The following is a 14410-nucleotide window of genomic DNA, read 5'->3' on the forward strand; positions in this document are numbered from 1 at the left end:
GATCTCAAGGTCATGAGATCAAGCCCCAAGCTGGGTTCTGGGCTCAGTTTGGAGTCTGCTTGAGATTCTCTCCCTCTCCCTGTGCACAGGTATTCTCTCTCTATATATACCCCTCAAGTAAGTAAATAAATAAGTAAAATCTCTTAAAAAAAAAAAAAAAGGACCATCTTATTTTTTTTTAAGATTTTATTTATTTATTTAACAGAGAAAGAGAGAGCACATGCAGGGAGCAGGGGCAGAGGTAGACTTGATCCCAGGACCCTGGGATCATGACCTGAGCTGACTTTACTGAGTCACCCAGGTGCTCAATAAAGGACCATCTTCATGAGTAGTTGGGAAAATTAAATGAACTGACCTATGAAAGCACTACAGAATAGGACATGGCCCACAGCTGGTACAAGTTGGCATTCAGCAGAAATTTTTATTAAACGAAGTAAGATCAGAGTTACCAAAACCTGAAGCTTCAAAGAGCCATTTCTTCTGAGGAGGAAAAAAAGTTAAGCACAAGAAGTTAAGGTGACAGAGTTAGAGGTGAATCTCAAATGTAGGATCTTTTTCATTTTTCTGTCTTTGAGAAGGTATGTGGAGAACCATGCCGAATAGAAGCTAAAATTGGAAGGGGATGTTGTATCAGCAGCATGGGATTCTGGGTACTTAATGGAGCCCAAGTCTCAGAGCCAACTGTTCCCGCTTCAAGATTCTGGGAAATTTTTTTTTTTTTTAAGATTTTATTTATTTATTTGACAGACAGAGATCACAAGCACGCAGAGAGGCAGGCAGAGAGAGAGGGAAGCAGGCTTCCCGCTGAGCAGAGAGCCCGATGCAGGGCTCGATCCCAGGACCCTGAGATCATGACCCAAGCTGAAGGCAGAGGCTTTAACCCACTGAGCCACCCAGGCGCCCCAAGATTCTGGGAAATTTAAGAGATGCCTTTGACTAAAGTCTGGAGATTCAATGAAGCAGTGATTCACATTATGTTAGTAATTAACGACTATACCTAGGTGGTAGGGGTCCTTTAAATCTTGCTTTAGTTACATTTTATAGTTTTAAAATGTAGAGATTAATGTGTATTTAGGTAGTTAATTATTATGAGTGTGCAGACTTAAGTAGGAAAGTATGTTAACTCCCTTTCTCTGGCTTACCCTTGCCTATGGGAAGCCTACATCTCAGACCATAAAATCAGAACCAAGGCAATAACTTCCACCTGATGGAACCTTTCTCTGGCTGTTGGAGGAAATAAATTGCATACCTATGAGAGCAAATATTCCCATGGTTATATTTCTTAAATTCTTTTTAAAAAATATTTCTTAAATTTTTATAATTTTATTGGAGATTTGATGATTAAGCAGAAAAAAAATTAGGGGTACCTGGGTGGCTCAGTTGGTTAAGCATCTGCCTTCAGCTCAAGTCATGATCCCAGGGTCCCAGAATTGAGCATCAGCAGAGAGCCTGCTTCTCCGTCCTCCCCTCCCCCTGCTTGTTTTTTTTTTTTTCTCTCTCTCTCTCAAAAAAAAAAATCTTTAAAAAATAAACAAAAAAGTATTTTTAAAGCATCTTTTTGGAAGGTTTTGTTTGAACAGGAAATAAGGTCATTTATTTTCTTGTTGTCTTAATTGTATATACTTTCTAATACAGTGAAATGCCCAGATCTTATATGTTTGATGAGTTTTGACAAAAACATACAGCTATGTAATCCACACCCCTATCAAAATGCAGAAGAGTTCTATCACTCCAGAAATTTCCTTCCTCCTCTTTCCAATTAATTCCCACTCTTCTACCCCACAAAGGGAACCATTTTTTTTTTTTTAAATCCCTTTTACCATAGATAAGTGCTACCTGTTCTGGAATTTAAAATAAATGGAACATACAGTGTGTGCTTTTTTGTGTCTGGCTTTTTTTTTTTTTTTTTTTTTTTGTAACTTTTATTTTGAACTAAGTATAGGTTCACAAGATGTTGCAAAAATAATACAGAAAGGTCCTGTGTCCCCATCATTCAGTTTCTCCCAATGGTGACATCTTACATAACTACAGCGCATTATTAAAACCAGCAAATTGTACAATGTTGCTAACTAGAGTACTATTTCTGGCTCATTTTGCTTATAGTATATTGTTTTTGAGATGGGATACAACTTTCTTGGTCCCAATCTTTGGTATTGGTTCTTAGGCTTGCTAATTTTGTAATGATACATTTGTTAGTGGGCAGGGGACCGTTATTTGCTACATAGGAAGCTTCTTTTCTGGAAGGAATAGCAGTATAGTTCTATAGCTGAGAACTCCCTTACCCAGCCAGCATGAGAGAGTAGGCAATCAGAGCTCTGGCCCTTCCTCTCCACTTCTCCTCCCCTTCCTGGGAAGGGCCTGTGAACAGGTAACTCATGTTCCCCTCGAACTTTCCAGGGATGGCATATCTAAAGATCTGGGGAGACTCAGAGACCCCAGACAAGTAATGTAAAGCCTTGGGTTTTGAACTTGGAAATAAGAGAGAAACAAAGGCAGATGGGTGGGGGAGAAGATTATCACCATATTGAAAGCTGTAATTTATAGCAGAGGCAGGCTGGCATTCTCATCCTGAACCCCTGGATTAGACATGCCCCCCCTCATCACAAGATGCTTCTGCCCCAGGAGGAGCAAGGGAGAGAACCTCATACTCCACAGTCAGGAAGTGAGGAACGATGGTGGCCAGGAGTATCATGATTAAGAATATCTCTTCACAAGGAGCCTCAAGCATTGGGAAGTAAATATTCCTATGCCTGTTGTTTCCAGGGAGAGATATTTGCTTCTTAATTGCTATCATGACTGCTCAACCTCGTCTCTTCATGGTAGAAAAATTAGTTGTAGCAATAAAGAAATGTCAGTGACTTTAACGTGGAATCGGGGAAAATCGGTGTTGGTACTTGGTAGTTCTTGGTATTACATTATCTTTCTCAGACTCATTTCCCTCCAGCAGGAGCTGGAGAGTAATAAACCGAGGCTAGTGTGGAAGAGAGTCCCAGAATAGGGCTCTGGGGGTTTGAGGAGGACAGAACCATTTCCTGCTGAAGTAGGACCCGATAGTAGGAAGGTGCCAAATGGGCTCCACAGCCAGGCACCAAGCATTATCAAGGATTCTGAGTTAATATTACTTTCATATGCATAGATCTTAATTCCAATAAATTGCTTAGGAATTTGGGGTGCTAGCTTAGGAATTTCCCGGGTATGGTGGCATCTTGTCGTTGATGCCTCTCGTCTCAGCCAGAACTGTATGAACCATCCATGAGACAATATGAAACTCCTCCGGTTACCGCAGAGGCTCTGGTTTGGGCATATATGTGGTCGCACTTGGGCATGGATCCAGAAAATGAATGCACTTTTATTAATAGAGGGAGATGGTTTTGCTGAGGTTGGAAAATGGTGTGGCTTTGGTTCTTAAATCATTTGACACTGTTTGTGGTCTCTGGTGGCTGTATTCATTCTTTCACATCATCAGTGGGAAGTGAACCATTTTGCAGTTGGCAGTGAGGTTGAGATAAAGCTCGAGGGATTTTGGTTAAGGATGTTCCAGATGATTGAGAAATAAAGTGAATTCTTTTAGAGACAGCCAAGTGGAGCGGGGGAGACAACAGACAAGGAGTTGGAGCTTAGAATGCCCACCTACCTGGTGGCTGGTGGACTTTCTGAGACTCAGTTTCCTCATCTGAAAAGTGGGGCTCATAATACCTTTCTTGTCTGGTGTCTCATGGGCCTGGTTTAGGGAACAAATGAGATCAAGTTTACAGGGTAGCTCTATAAACCATAAAGCTACTCAAATTCTTTCCATAATCACATTCAATGTATAAAAGTAAATAAAACTGAATCCTCATGCTGATTTTGGGAAAGGAAAACATAACTTGCAGACTATTGATGGTGCGGTTTTTAATTGCGCTATGTTCCAGAGGTTTCTTTGAAAGCTGGTTTTCTGAAATTGGGAAAATGTTTCTCCAAGGAACAATATCATGATTGATGGTGAAGTTCTTAGGCTAGCCAAAAAAGACTGCTTAACTTGTAATGCACTGAACTAGGAGTTCTAAGGTGAGCTGTGAGCTCCAAGCCCTTAGTGCTCTGGGGCAGCTCTGGTGGCTGAATGCCTTCTAGGGCAGAAGCTGGGGGGCTCCCTGGGGACTGAGGATTCTGATAGAGGAAAAATGCAAAGAGAAGAGAGAGGACCAGCCACTCTGGAAATAAGCAGTGTGCAGAGGCTCAAATCAACCACTTTGCGCCCATCCTGCCATGCGCCCATCCTGCCGTGCACCCATCCCACTGCAGTAGAACATGCAGGAATGGGGCCTCAGCTGCCGGGCTTGTTTCGTCATTCTTAAATCTCATGACATCAATCAGGAGGGTCTCATATTTTAAGACAACGATTTCTTGCATCTGCTAAGGTTTTTCTTTTCTTTTCTTTTTTTTTTTTTTTAAGATTTATTTACTTATTTGGTAGAGAGAGACAGCGAGAGAGGGAACACAAGAAGGGCGAGTAGGAAAGGGAGAAACAGACTTCCCACTGAGTAGGGAGCCAGACACAGGGCTGGATCCCAGGACTCTGGGATCATGACCTGAGCCGAAGGCAGACGCTTAATGACTGAGCCACCCAGACACCTCAGGTTTTTTAATTAATAGTTGAAAACACAATCAGAGATCAATAACTAAGTGCCTATAATCAGTCTGAAAAAAAAAAGCCCAGATGCTTTTTAATTCTAATTTTGCTATACTAAAATGATATTTATAAATTATAAAAGCCTTTATGAATTATCTAATCACTTCTCAGTATAATTCTTCCCTTTATAATGCAGCTCCCAGTGTTGAGGATGCAGTGAGAACTTTCAATGCTAGAGTTTTTGTCAAACTCTTCAGACATTTTTGCTTAGAAATTCTGATTGAAGGTGGGGCCCAGTACCTCTTGTGACCAAGGAACTTGGGGACCCAGAAAGAAGAAGCTGACTCAGCAAAAAGATGAGCTCCATAAAGTTCTAGAGTGTAGCTTGGTCTGTTTTCAGGAGCAGATTAATAACCAGAATCCCACCAGAATGCTTCTTTCTTGGCTTATACCGAAAATGAAGGGCGACGCCTCAGACATCATCTAACAGCTGCTAAGAAGCAAGGACACCTAAATTCCCATCAGCCGTCTTTGTAGATGATCAATTCGGTATTCTCCTTTCTCTTCTTCCCCCTGCTCGCCTCTCTGCCCCATGCAGTCACGCATTAGGAGATGGGAAGGAAAAGAAACATGCTTTTTCTTTTTTTTTTTTTTAAGATTTTTATTTATTTATTTGACAGAGATCACAAGCAGGCAGAGAGGCAGGCAGAGAGAGAGAGAGAGGAGGAAGCAGGCTCCCCGCTTAGCAGAGAGCCCAATGTGGGGCTCGAATCCAGGACCCTGGGATCACGACCCGAGCCGAAGGCAGAGGCTTTAACCCACTGAGCCACCCAGGCACCCCAGAAATATGCTTTTCTGTTTGTTCTTTCTTGGTGGGATGACACATGGAAACTGCTCCAGTGAGCCCTTCGGAAGCTCAACAGACATTGATAAAATCATCTAACCCACATTTCTTCTTCTGTCCTAAAGGATTTGAGATGATTTAAAAGTTTATAGACAATAAAACAGAAAAGTACATAACTAAGCAGAGTTAGAAACCATATAAATTCGAATGGAAAGTTAAGAGCCCTGTCCACTTCTGCAAGCTTAAAGCTTGGACTTTGGTGAACTCCTGCTTTGGGGGCAGACCCAGTGGGTGGGCTTTCCTGGGCAGCGGGGAGGGCAGGAAAACTCATTAGTGATTTCTGCAAATATATCTCTGTTAAAAGTGGGAGCAAGTTTGAAAGTTAAGTGGGTTGACTAGAAATTCGTCTTTACTGTTACCACAGTATTTAACGAGACTCTCCTCCCACCGATCTTTATACATTTTTCCCAGAAACAGCCCCTTGTCTGTGCTTGGCAGTCAGAATGCCCCCCCCCTCCACCCCCGCAGTGAGATTCCTGGCTCTCAGCCAGCCTCTCAAAATGGGGAGCCTGCTATGCTGCCTCAGCCTGGTGACCTCCTCCTGATCCCCAGCCCTCAGGGCTTTAAGCTCAGGCCTCTTCTAACCAACACCCCCCCACCCCCCACGCCCTCACTTTCTTGCCAGAGGCTTCTTAAAGGAGAAAGTCCTCCTTCTCTGCTCCCTTGTCCCTTCCTCTCCTTTTCCTCCTCTTTTTCTTCTTCTTGTTTTTTTTTTTTTTTTAAGATTTTATTTATTTATTTGACAGAGAGAGCATAAGCAGGGAAGGGCAGTTGGAGAGGGAGAGGCAAACTCTCCACAGAGCAGGGAGCTGGAAGCAGGACTTGATCCCAGGACACTGGGATCATGACCTGAGCCAAAGGCAGGTGCTTAACCGACTGAGCCACCCAGGCGCCCTGTTTTAACTTTTTGTAATGAGATGAGAAAAATAGTAGAGAGAGGAAAAAACTGAGGTCGAAACAAGAAAATAAAACCTCCTGAGAACACTACCATCCCTTTTGCTGAGATGGTGCCTTGCCAGGCGTTGGATGTGGGGAGCTAAAGGATGGTTGTAGATCGAGGTCCCCAATCTGTGAAGCCGTGGGATCCAGGGAAGAGGACAGGTTTCTCTGTGCAATGGTTCCAATATGGGTATCGCATGGCCTCCGGCTGCCTGACTTCAGGTCAGGATTCACGCGGGCACCTGGGCTCTTTGGACTGCTGGTGCGGACACTTGTGAGTCATTCCTGGGATTGATGTAATCCAGTTGCACTTGACCGCCCGGGCTTTCTCTAGAGAAGGAGAACAGGTAGAGCCAGGGTCAGATGATGAGAATTTTCCATGTTATGATGGTGATGGCCTGAAAAGCCTAAAATGACGTATTAGCCTTCCCAGAAGACCATTCCTTAGCTGGGAGACCGTGCTGTAGACCCACAGTTAAGTGGAATGCTCGAGAAGTTTGTTTTCCACTGCGATATTTTGGATGCTGAAGCATTCAGGGAGTAATTTACTGAATTGCTATATAATGGAATTGACTTCAAAAGACCTGAGCACGTTTACTTAAAGCATTATTTTTATTTTCTCTTTTAAGGGAGTCAGTTATATTTATATTGCTGTGGTAACAAAGGAAAAGTAATCAAACATATGTATCTTAATAATTGTTTTTAAAGTTGATTAACGATGGCCATAATGAAGCTTTATATTTACATAAGGCTTGAGACATTGTTACATGTTTCCATTGGATACTCACAACCACCCCAGGAAGGGAGCAGAGACTGTAGCTGCTTTTCACAGGTGAGAAAGTGGGAGAAGAGGAGCAATGAGTGGGGACCTCAGTCACGTAACTAGAGAGAGATTTAAGACTTGAATCTCCATCATCTGACTCGAAGGCCAGTGATCCCTCTTCTGCATTTTGGGTGTGAAGTCTCGTAACACTGAGAGGGGAGCCTTGATGATGTTTGACTCCTGTTAGGTGATGGGGATTGGCAATGCCCTTCCCATGTCTCGTCTCATCAAATCCTCACAACTCCAGGGAGCTGTCACCGTGCCCACTTTTCTGAGGAGAAAATGGCTCCCTGGGAGGTTCACTTGCTAATTGAGGCTAGTAGGTGGTGGGGCTGGGGTTTGACTAGGTGTCCAGCTACCGAGCTCTCTTTTTTTTTTTCTAGATTTTTTTTTTTTTATTTGCTTAACAGACAGAGATCACAAGTAGGCAGAGAGGCAGGCAGAGAGAGAGAGAGGAGGAAGTAGGCTCCCTGCTGAGCAGAGAGCCCCATGCAGGGCTCAATCCCAGGACCCTGGGATCATGACCCGAGCCGAAGGCAGAGGCTTTAACCCACTGAGCCACCCAGGCGCCCCTGAGTGGACTCTTTTTCACTAAGAACCTGCCTCATCCTGTTCCATGAGGAAAGATCACACTGAGTGTCGAAAGTCTTAGAGAACTGAAGAATTGATTTTTCTGACCTTTACCTTTAGTAAATTGGATTTATGGAATTGTTCTCTACTTTTTTTTTTTTTTACAGATTTGTTTACTTATTTATTTATTTTTAAAGATGTGTTTATTTATTTATTTGACAGAGAGAGAGAGAGAGAGATCACACAAGCAGGGGGAGAGACAGGCAGAGGGAGAAGGAGAAATAGGGAACCCAATGCAGGGCTTAATCCCAGAACCCTGGGGTCATGACCTGAGCCAAAGACAGATGCTTAAGGACTCAGCCACCCAGGCAACCTGTTTACTTATTTCAGAGAGAGAGAGAGAGAGAAAGCAGGGGGATGGGCAGAGAGAGAAAATCTCCAGCAGGCTCCCTGCTGAGCTGAGTGTGGAGCCCCACATGGGGCTTGATCTCATGACTCTGAGGTCATTACCTGAGACAAAACCAAGAGGCAGATGCTTAACTGACTGAACCTCCCAGGCGCACATTCTCTTCTCCACTTTCAGACAAAGATAGCTTTCCTGAGCATTTTTTACAAAATAAGACAAATTTGGGGGTGCCTGGGTAGTTCAGTTTGTTAATCATCTGCCTTTGGCTCAGGTCATAATCCTGGGGTCCTGGAATCTAGCCCAAGTCAGGCTTCTGGCCCAGTGGGGAGTCTGCTTCTGCTTCTCCTTTTCCCTCTGACCCCCTCCCTATTCATTCTCTCTTTCTCAAATAAGTAAATAATTTAAAAAAAAAAAAAGACAAATTTTCAAGAAATCAATACTTGTCTCTTGGAAGGGTATGAAATTGAACAGTCTTAAATATCCTTTGGCCAGGGATACCTGGGTGGCTCAGTCCGTTAAGCATCTGCCTCCAGCTCAGGTCATGACCCCAGGGTCCTCGGATAGAGTCCCACATCGGGCTCCCTGCTAGGCAGGGAGCCCGCTTCTCCTTCTGCCTGCTGCTCACCCTGCTTTTGCGCATGCTCTCTCTCTCTCTCTCTCTCTGACAAATAAAATAAATAAAATCTTTAAAAAAATATCCTTTGGCCAGAACATTATTTGATGCTACTCTTAAGCCTATAGAATGAGAGGTTTCTAATCTGTGGAACTGATATGTCATGTCTCAGGGTAAAGTGAAAGTCTTACGAGAGACAGCTAACAAACCCAGATGATGATTACTTAACTCTAGGGTTTTGGTATACTAATTGCTTATTAATATGAACTTCTCATTCTTTGCCTTTGAACCAAAGTAGCCTTTCTTTGCGTTCATTTCATTTTTTTTTTTTTTAATTCATGCCATTTGTCCTCAGACCCATGTTGTCTGGTAGGAGATGCCTAACAGGAGCTTGCTTGGTTTTACTACTGATTTAATGAAGTTTGTAGGATGAATTTTGTGGCGTGGATTCATGTTACTGTATTTTCCAATTAAAAAACCAAAATGGCACAAACACACTTTCGTCCTAGATGACGGCTACACTCAGAAACTTGGTTGATTCACCGCTAGCAAGAAGTAAGTTGCTGAGCATCAGTGCCCTTCCCCAGCTCTGCACGGTGATGGGACAATACATGGCTGACAAGGATGTCTGCACCTATATTGCCAGAATATTCAGGTAGGTAGTACTTTCCCCCGACCAAAAAAAAAAAAATCTAGTGGCCCACGTTCAAAATAAATGATGTAAAACTAATGACCCCATTTCCCGTGTATTCCTCCCATCCCAAGTACTAACCAGGCCCGACCCTGCTTAGCTTCTGAGATCAGACGAGATCGGGCGCGTTCAGGGTGGTATGGCCGTAGACTCCAGTGTATTCCTAATGTGATTCTAAACTCATCCATTGTAAGTCACCTTAGTTCTTTGGTGAGTTGTGAGTTATCCTGGGGTTTTCACAGGATAAACAAAAATTCCTCTTAGCTTATTGGAGATAAAGAACTGTATCACAAAACACGATGAACTTTCTAGTATACTAGGAAACAGTACTTAAGGATTATAATTCAAAAAGGGCAGCATTGCTTAGAAAGTCTGATCTGACCTGATTATTTGAGTTCACTTGTGCGACTGAATTTGGGCTCATATACTCACTCGTCATGTTTACACTTCAAGCCAGAAGTGAGGACTGTTGGCATCCAGGTCGCTTCAAAGCAAGATGTTAAATTTCAGAACTGTCTTTAAATTATGCATTTATATTTCCTCTCTCACTGCTCCTTGCCCATGTTTTTACATAATTATCATTCTCAAGAGACCTGGGCCTTTTTAAACTTCACTGTAGTTGTTTAGTAAAATAGAACATTCTCTGAAGACCCATCGGTAACTGACCCTGGGATGAGGATGGGAGTCCAGATTTGACTTTTTTAGCCCTGTGCTTTCCCTTCTGGGTACTTAGCACTCCCATTTTGAAATGCTATAAAATCATACATTTTGGTTTTGTATCTGGTGGCGTGCAGGGATTCAATTTAATTTTTTTCCCATATGGCTAGTCAGTTGTCCCAGCACCTTTTATCAAATATACCATTCTCCCCAACTCCTCCCCCGCCCCACCGGTGATTCTAAGAGCTTAGTTATTCCAACACGAGATTCCATATACTTGTAGGTCTGTTTCTGGGCATTCTGGCCCATCCTCAGATCAGTACCGCACTGTCTTTACTGTTATAGATCGAAGTCTTGCTATAAGATAAGATAAATCCTGTGGCCCCTGGGTGGCTCAGTGGGTTAAAGCCTCTGCCTTCGGCTCAGGTCATGATCCCAGGGTCCTGGGATCAAGCCCCGCATCGGGCTCTCTGCTCAGCAAGGAGCCTGCTTCCTTCTCTCTCTCTGCCTGCTTCTCTGTGATCTCAGTCTGTCAAATAAATAAATAAAATCTTAAAAAAAAAAAAAAGATAAGATGAATCCCTCACCCCTTTTATCCTTTAAGATCCAAATTCTTGGGGTGCCTGGGTGGCTCAGTGGGTTAAGCCTCTGCCTTTGGCTCAGGTCATGATCTCAGGGTCCTGAGATCGAGCCCCACATCGGGCTCTCTGCTCAGCAGGGAGCCTGCTTCCCTCTCTCTCTCTCTTCCTGCTTCTCTGCCTACTTGTGATCTCTGTCTGTCAAATAAATAAATAAAATCTTAAAAAAAAAAAGTTTCTTCCAAGTCTTTAAAAAAAAAAAAAGATCCAAATTCTTCCCTCTTTCTCAAGAGTTGGAGAATCAGCTAAGGTTTGTGGTAGGAACTTTAGGGTTTTTCTTGGAATAACACTGGGTATAGAGCAACTGTGATGCAAGTGAAGAGAACGGACACATTTATGATACCGAGTCTTCTACCGATAAACATTTATGATATTTTCTTTTATATCTTCCCATAAAATTTTATAATTTTCTCCAAAAAGATTTTGTACATCTTTTATTAGACTTATCCCTTCATGGCTTTTGCTGCAACTATGAATACAGTCTTTTAAACATATTTTTAAAGGGGATTAAGAAGTACAAATTTCTATTTATAAAATAAATAAGTCACAAGGAAGAAAAGTACAGCATAGGGAATATAGTCAATAATTTCATAATAACTTTGTATGGTGACAGGTGACGACTACACTTATCATGGTCAACATGTCATAATGTATAGAATGTTGAATGACTATGTAATATACCTGAAATTAACATAGTAGCACATACTGATTATATAATATGTGTATAAAATACTTCCTAATAGGTTGTTGCTGGTTTATATAAGTAGTATTGATGTTTGCTTATTAATCTTTACCAAGGAATCTTGAAATTTAGGGCCAAGAGCTAGTCTGTAGATTCTCTTGGATTTTCTAGGCAATTTGTCTGCAAATAAAAATAATTTGTTATTTTTTCCCCCAATTATTACAACTCTTTCCTGCTGTCCCACCTCTTCCTTACCACCTTGCTCAGGATGTCCCATTGAAAGCTGTAAGAGTGTTGGACCTGCTGCCTTGCTCCTGACTTCAAAGAAAATATTTTTGTGGTTTTACCAATTAAAAGTAACATTTATTGTAGGTTTTTGTATGTACCCTTCAGAAGGCTAGGGAAGAATTTTCTCACACTAATGGATGTTAACTTTTCTTGAATGCTTGCCGTGAATCTATTTGATTATGTGGATTTTCTTTTTTTAGTTCATTAATATAGTAGATCACAGATTAATAGATTTTCTCATGTTAAGCCACTATATACCTGCTAGGTTTAATTGGCTAATATTTTATTCAAGATTTTTCATCTGTGAGTTAGATTAACCTGTACTTTTCCTTTTTCATATTGTCCTTGTCTGGTTTTAGTATCAAGTTTATTCCAGCCTCATAAAATGAGTTGTGAAATAGTCCCACTTTTTCTCTTTCCTAAAAGAATTTGTGAAAATGAAACTTACCTGTTTCTTGAAAAATTTGTAGAACTTGTTTGAAAATCTATTTTGTCTTGGTGGGTGTGTCTGCACACATTCATATGTGATTGTCACTGACTACTGATTCACTTTCTTTAATGGTTATATATTTGTTATATTCTCTATTGTACTGGGGTTAGTTTCAGAAAGTTATATTTTTATAGGAATCTGCCCATTTTATCTAAGTTTTCAAACAATATAAAGTCATTCCAAATATTATCTTATTATCCTTATAATTTCTGTTGCATTTTGAATCATGTCCCCTTTTATTCTTTAACTAATAATATTTACTACTACTATTTTTTTTTAAGATTTTATTTGTTTATTTGACAGAGAGGGAGAGCACAAGTAGGCAGAGAGGCAGGCAGACAGAGCGGGAGGAAGCAGGCTCCCTGCCGAGCAGCGAGCCCAATGTGGGGCTCGATCCCAGGACCCTGAGATCGTGACCTGAGCTGAAGGCAGACGCTTAATCCACTGAGCCACATAGGCGCCTCTACTACTAATATTATTTAAGAAATACTTAGATAACGACTATCAAATGCCGGGCAGTGTTCTGAGCACTTTCCAAATATGAAATTATTTATTCCTTATAACAACTTTAAAGGTGGGTACTATCCTTATTGTCGTCATTTCATATATAAGGAAACTGAGTCATGCAGAGGCTTAGTACTGTTCTCAGTATCACACAGTTGGAAATCAAACCAGGCCATCTGTTTGGCTCTAGAAGCCATATATTTAAGCACTAGGTCACACTGACTCTGCATTGTTTATACTGATTTTCACTCCTTTTGATTGCATATGATGTTTCTCCTTTTTTTCTGGGTCAGTATTGCCAAAGGTTTGCTAATGTTAATAATTTTGGTAAAGTATCAGCAGATTTCTTGATCCAATCCATTGTGTTTGTTTTCTATTATATTCCTTCTGTCCTCATCTGTATCAACCCTTTTCTTCTACTACCTTTGGATATGTTATATTTTTCTTCTGTTTTAGTTAGAAATTTCATTCCTTTTTAAAAATCCTTCTGAAGACTAGAAATTTTCTTTTAAATGGTGCCAAAAAGCATTTCCTTTAAATGCTTTAAATGGTGTATCTCACAAATTTTGATTTGTGGGTGGTTGTTTTTTTTTCAGTTACTCGGGTCTCCGTGTTTTATTTTTAAACCTTCAGGTTTCTTTGTCCCATAAGTTATGTTCTTAAGTTTTCAAAAGTAAGTTTTCTAAGATATGTATTCTTTTTTTAAAATTATTTTTATTAACATATAATGTATTATTAGCCCCAGGGGTATAGGTCTGTAAATCGTCAGGCTTACCCACTTCACAGCATTCACCATAGCATATACCCTCCCCAATATCCATAACCCAACCACCCTCTCCATAACTCCCCCTCCCCCCAGCAACCCTCAGTTTGTTTTGTGAGATTAAGACTCTCTTATGGTTTGTCTCCCTCCCAATGTCATCTTGTTTCATTTTTTCCTTCCCTGCCCCCCAAGCCCCCCACCCTGCCTCTCAAATTCCTCATATCAGAGAGATCATATGATAATTGTCTTTCTCTGACTGACTTATTTTGCTCAACATAATACCCTTTAGTTCCATCCACGTTGTTGCAAATGGCAAGATTTCATTTCTTTTGATGGCTGCATAGTATTCCATTGTATATATGTACCACATCTTCTTTATCCATTCATAAGATATGTATTCTTACGTTGATTTCCTAACTTAATTGTTCTTTGACCAGAGATATAAGCTGGAAGACACTTCTCTGAAAATTTACTGAGACTTGTTAATGGCTTCGTACAAGGTCACGTTTTTACAATACTGATGATGTTTTACCTATTAATCTATCACTTAATGAGAGATTTAGGAACATCTCCCAAGTTGATATAGGTTTGTCAGTACTGCCTTGTGGGTTTTGGTTGGTTGCTTGTTTGCATGCCTTCAAAATTTTGAATCTGTTTTCAAGGTTTTTAACTTTCAGGACATTTTGCTTCTTATCACTGTATCACTATTAAACAGTTCAACATTTGTTTCTGATGGGGTCCCAGGGGATTCAGTGGTTGGTATCTAAACAGAATTTGTGTAAATTTCTTAGCTTGTGTTTTCCAAACCACGTGTATGGTGTAGATTCACACTG

General features: G+C 41.1%; 1 protein-coding gene across 1 annotated transcript in view; it reads left to right on the forward strand.

Moving 5' to 3' along the window:
- The window catches only part of ARMC2 (armadillo repeat containing 2), a 112437-nt gene that overhangs the window by 63542 nt on the left and 34485 nt on the right, over positions 1 to 14410 (forward strand). Inside the window, exon 11 of the mRNA XM_047734469.1 lies at positions 9374 to 9519. Coding sequence (XP_047590425.1) covers positions 9374 to 9519 — 146 coding nt within the window. The remainder of the gene's footprint in view (positions 1 to 9373; positions 9520 to 14410) is intronic.

The sequence above is a fragment of the Lutra lutra genome, chromosome 6, assembly GCF_902655055.1.
Source record: "Lutra lutra chromosome 6, mLutLut1.2, whole genome shotgun sequence".
Taxonomy (NCBI): domain Eukaryota; kingdom Metazoa; phylum Chordata; class Mammalia; order Carnivora; family Mustelidae; genus Lutra; species Lutra lutra.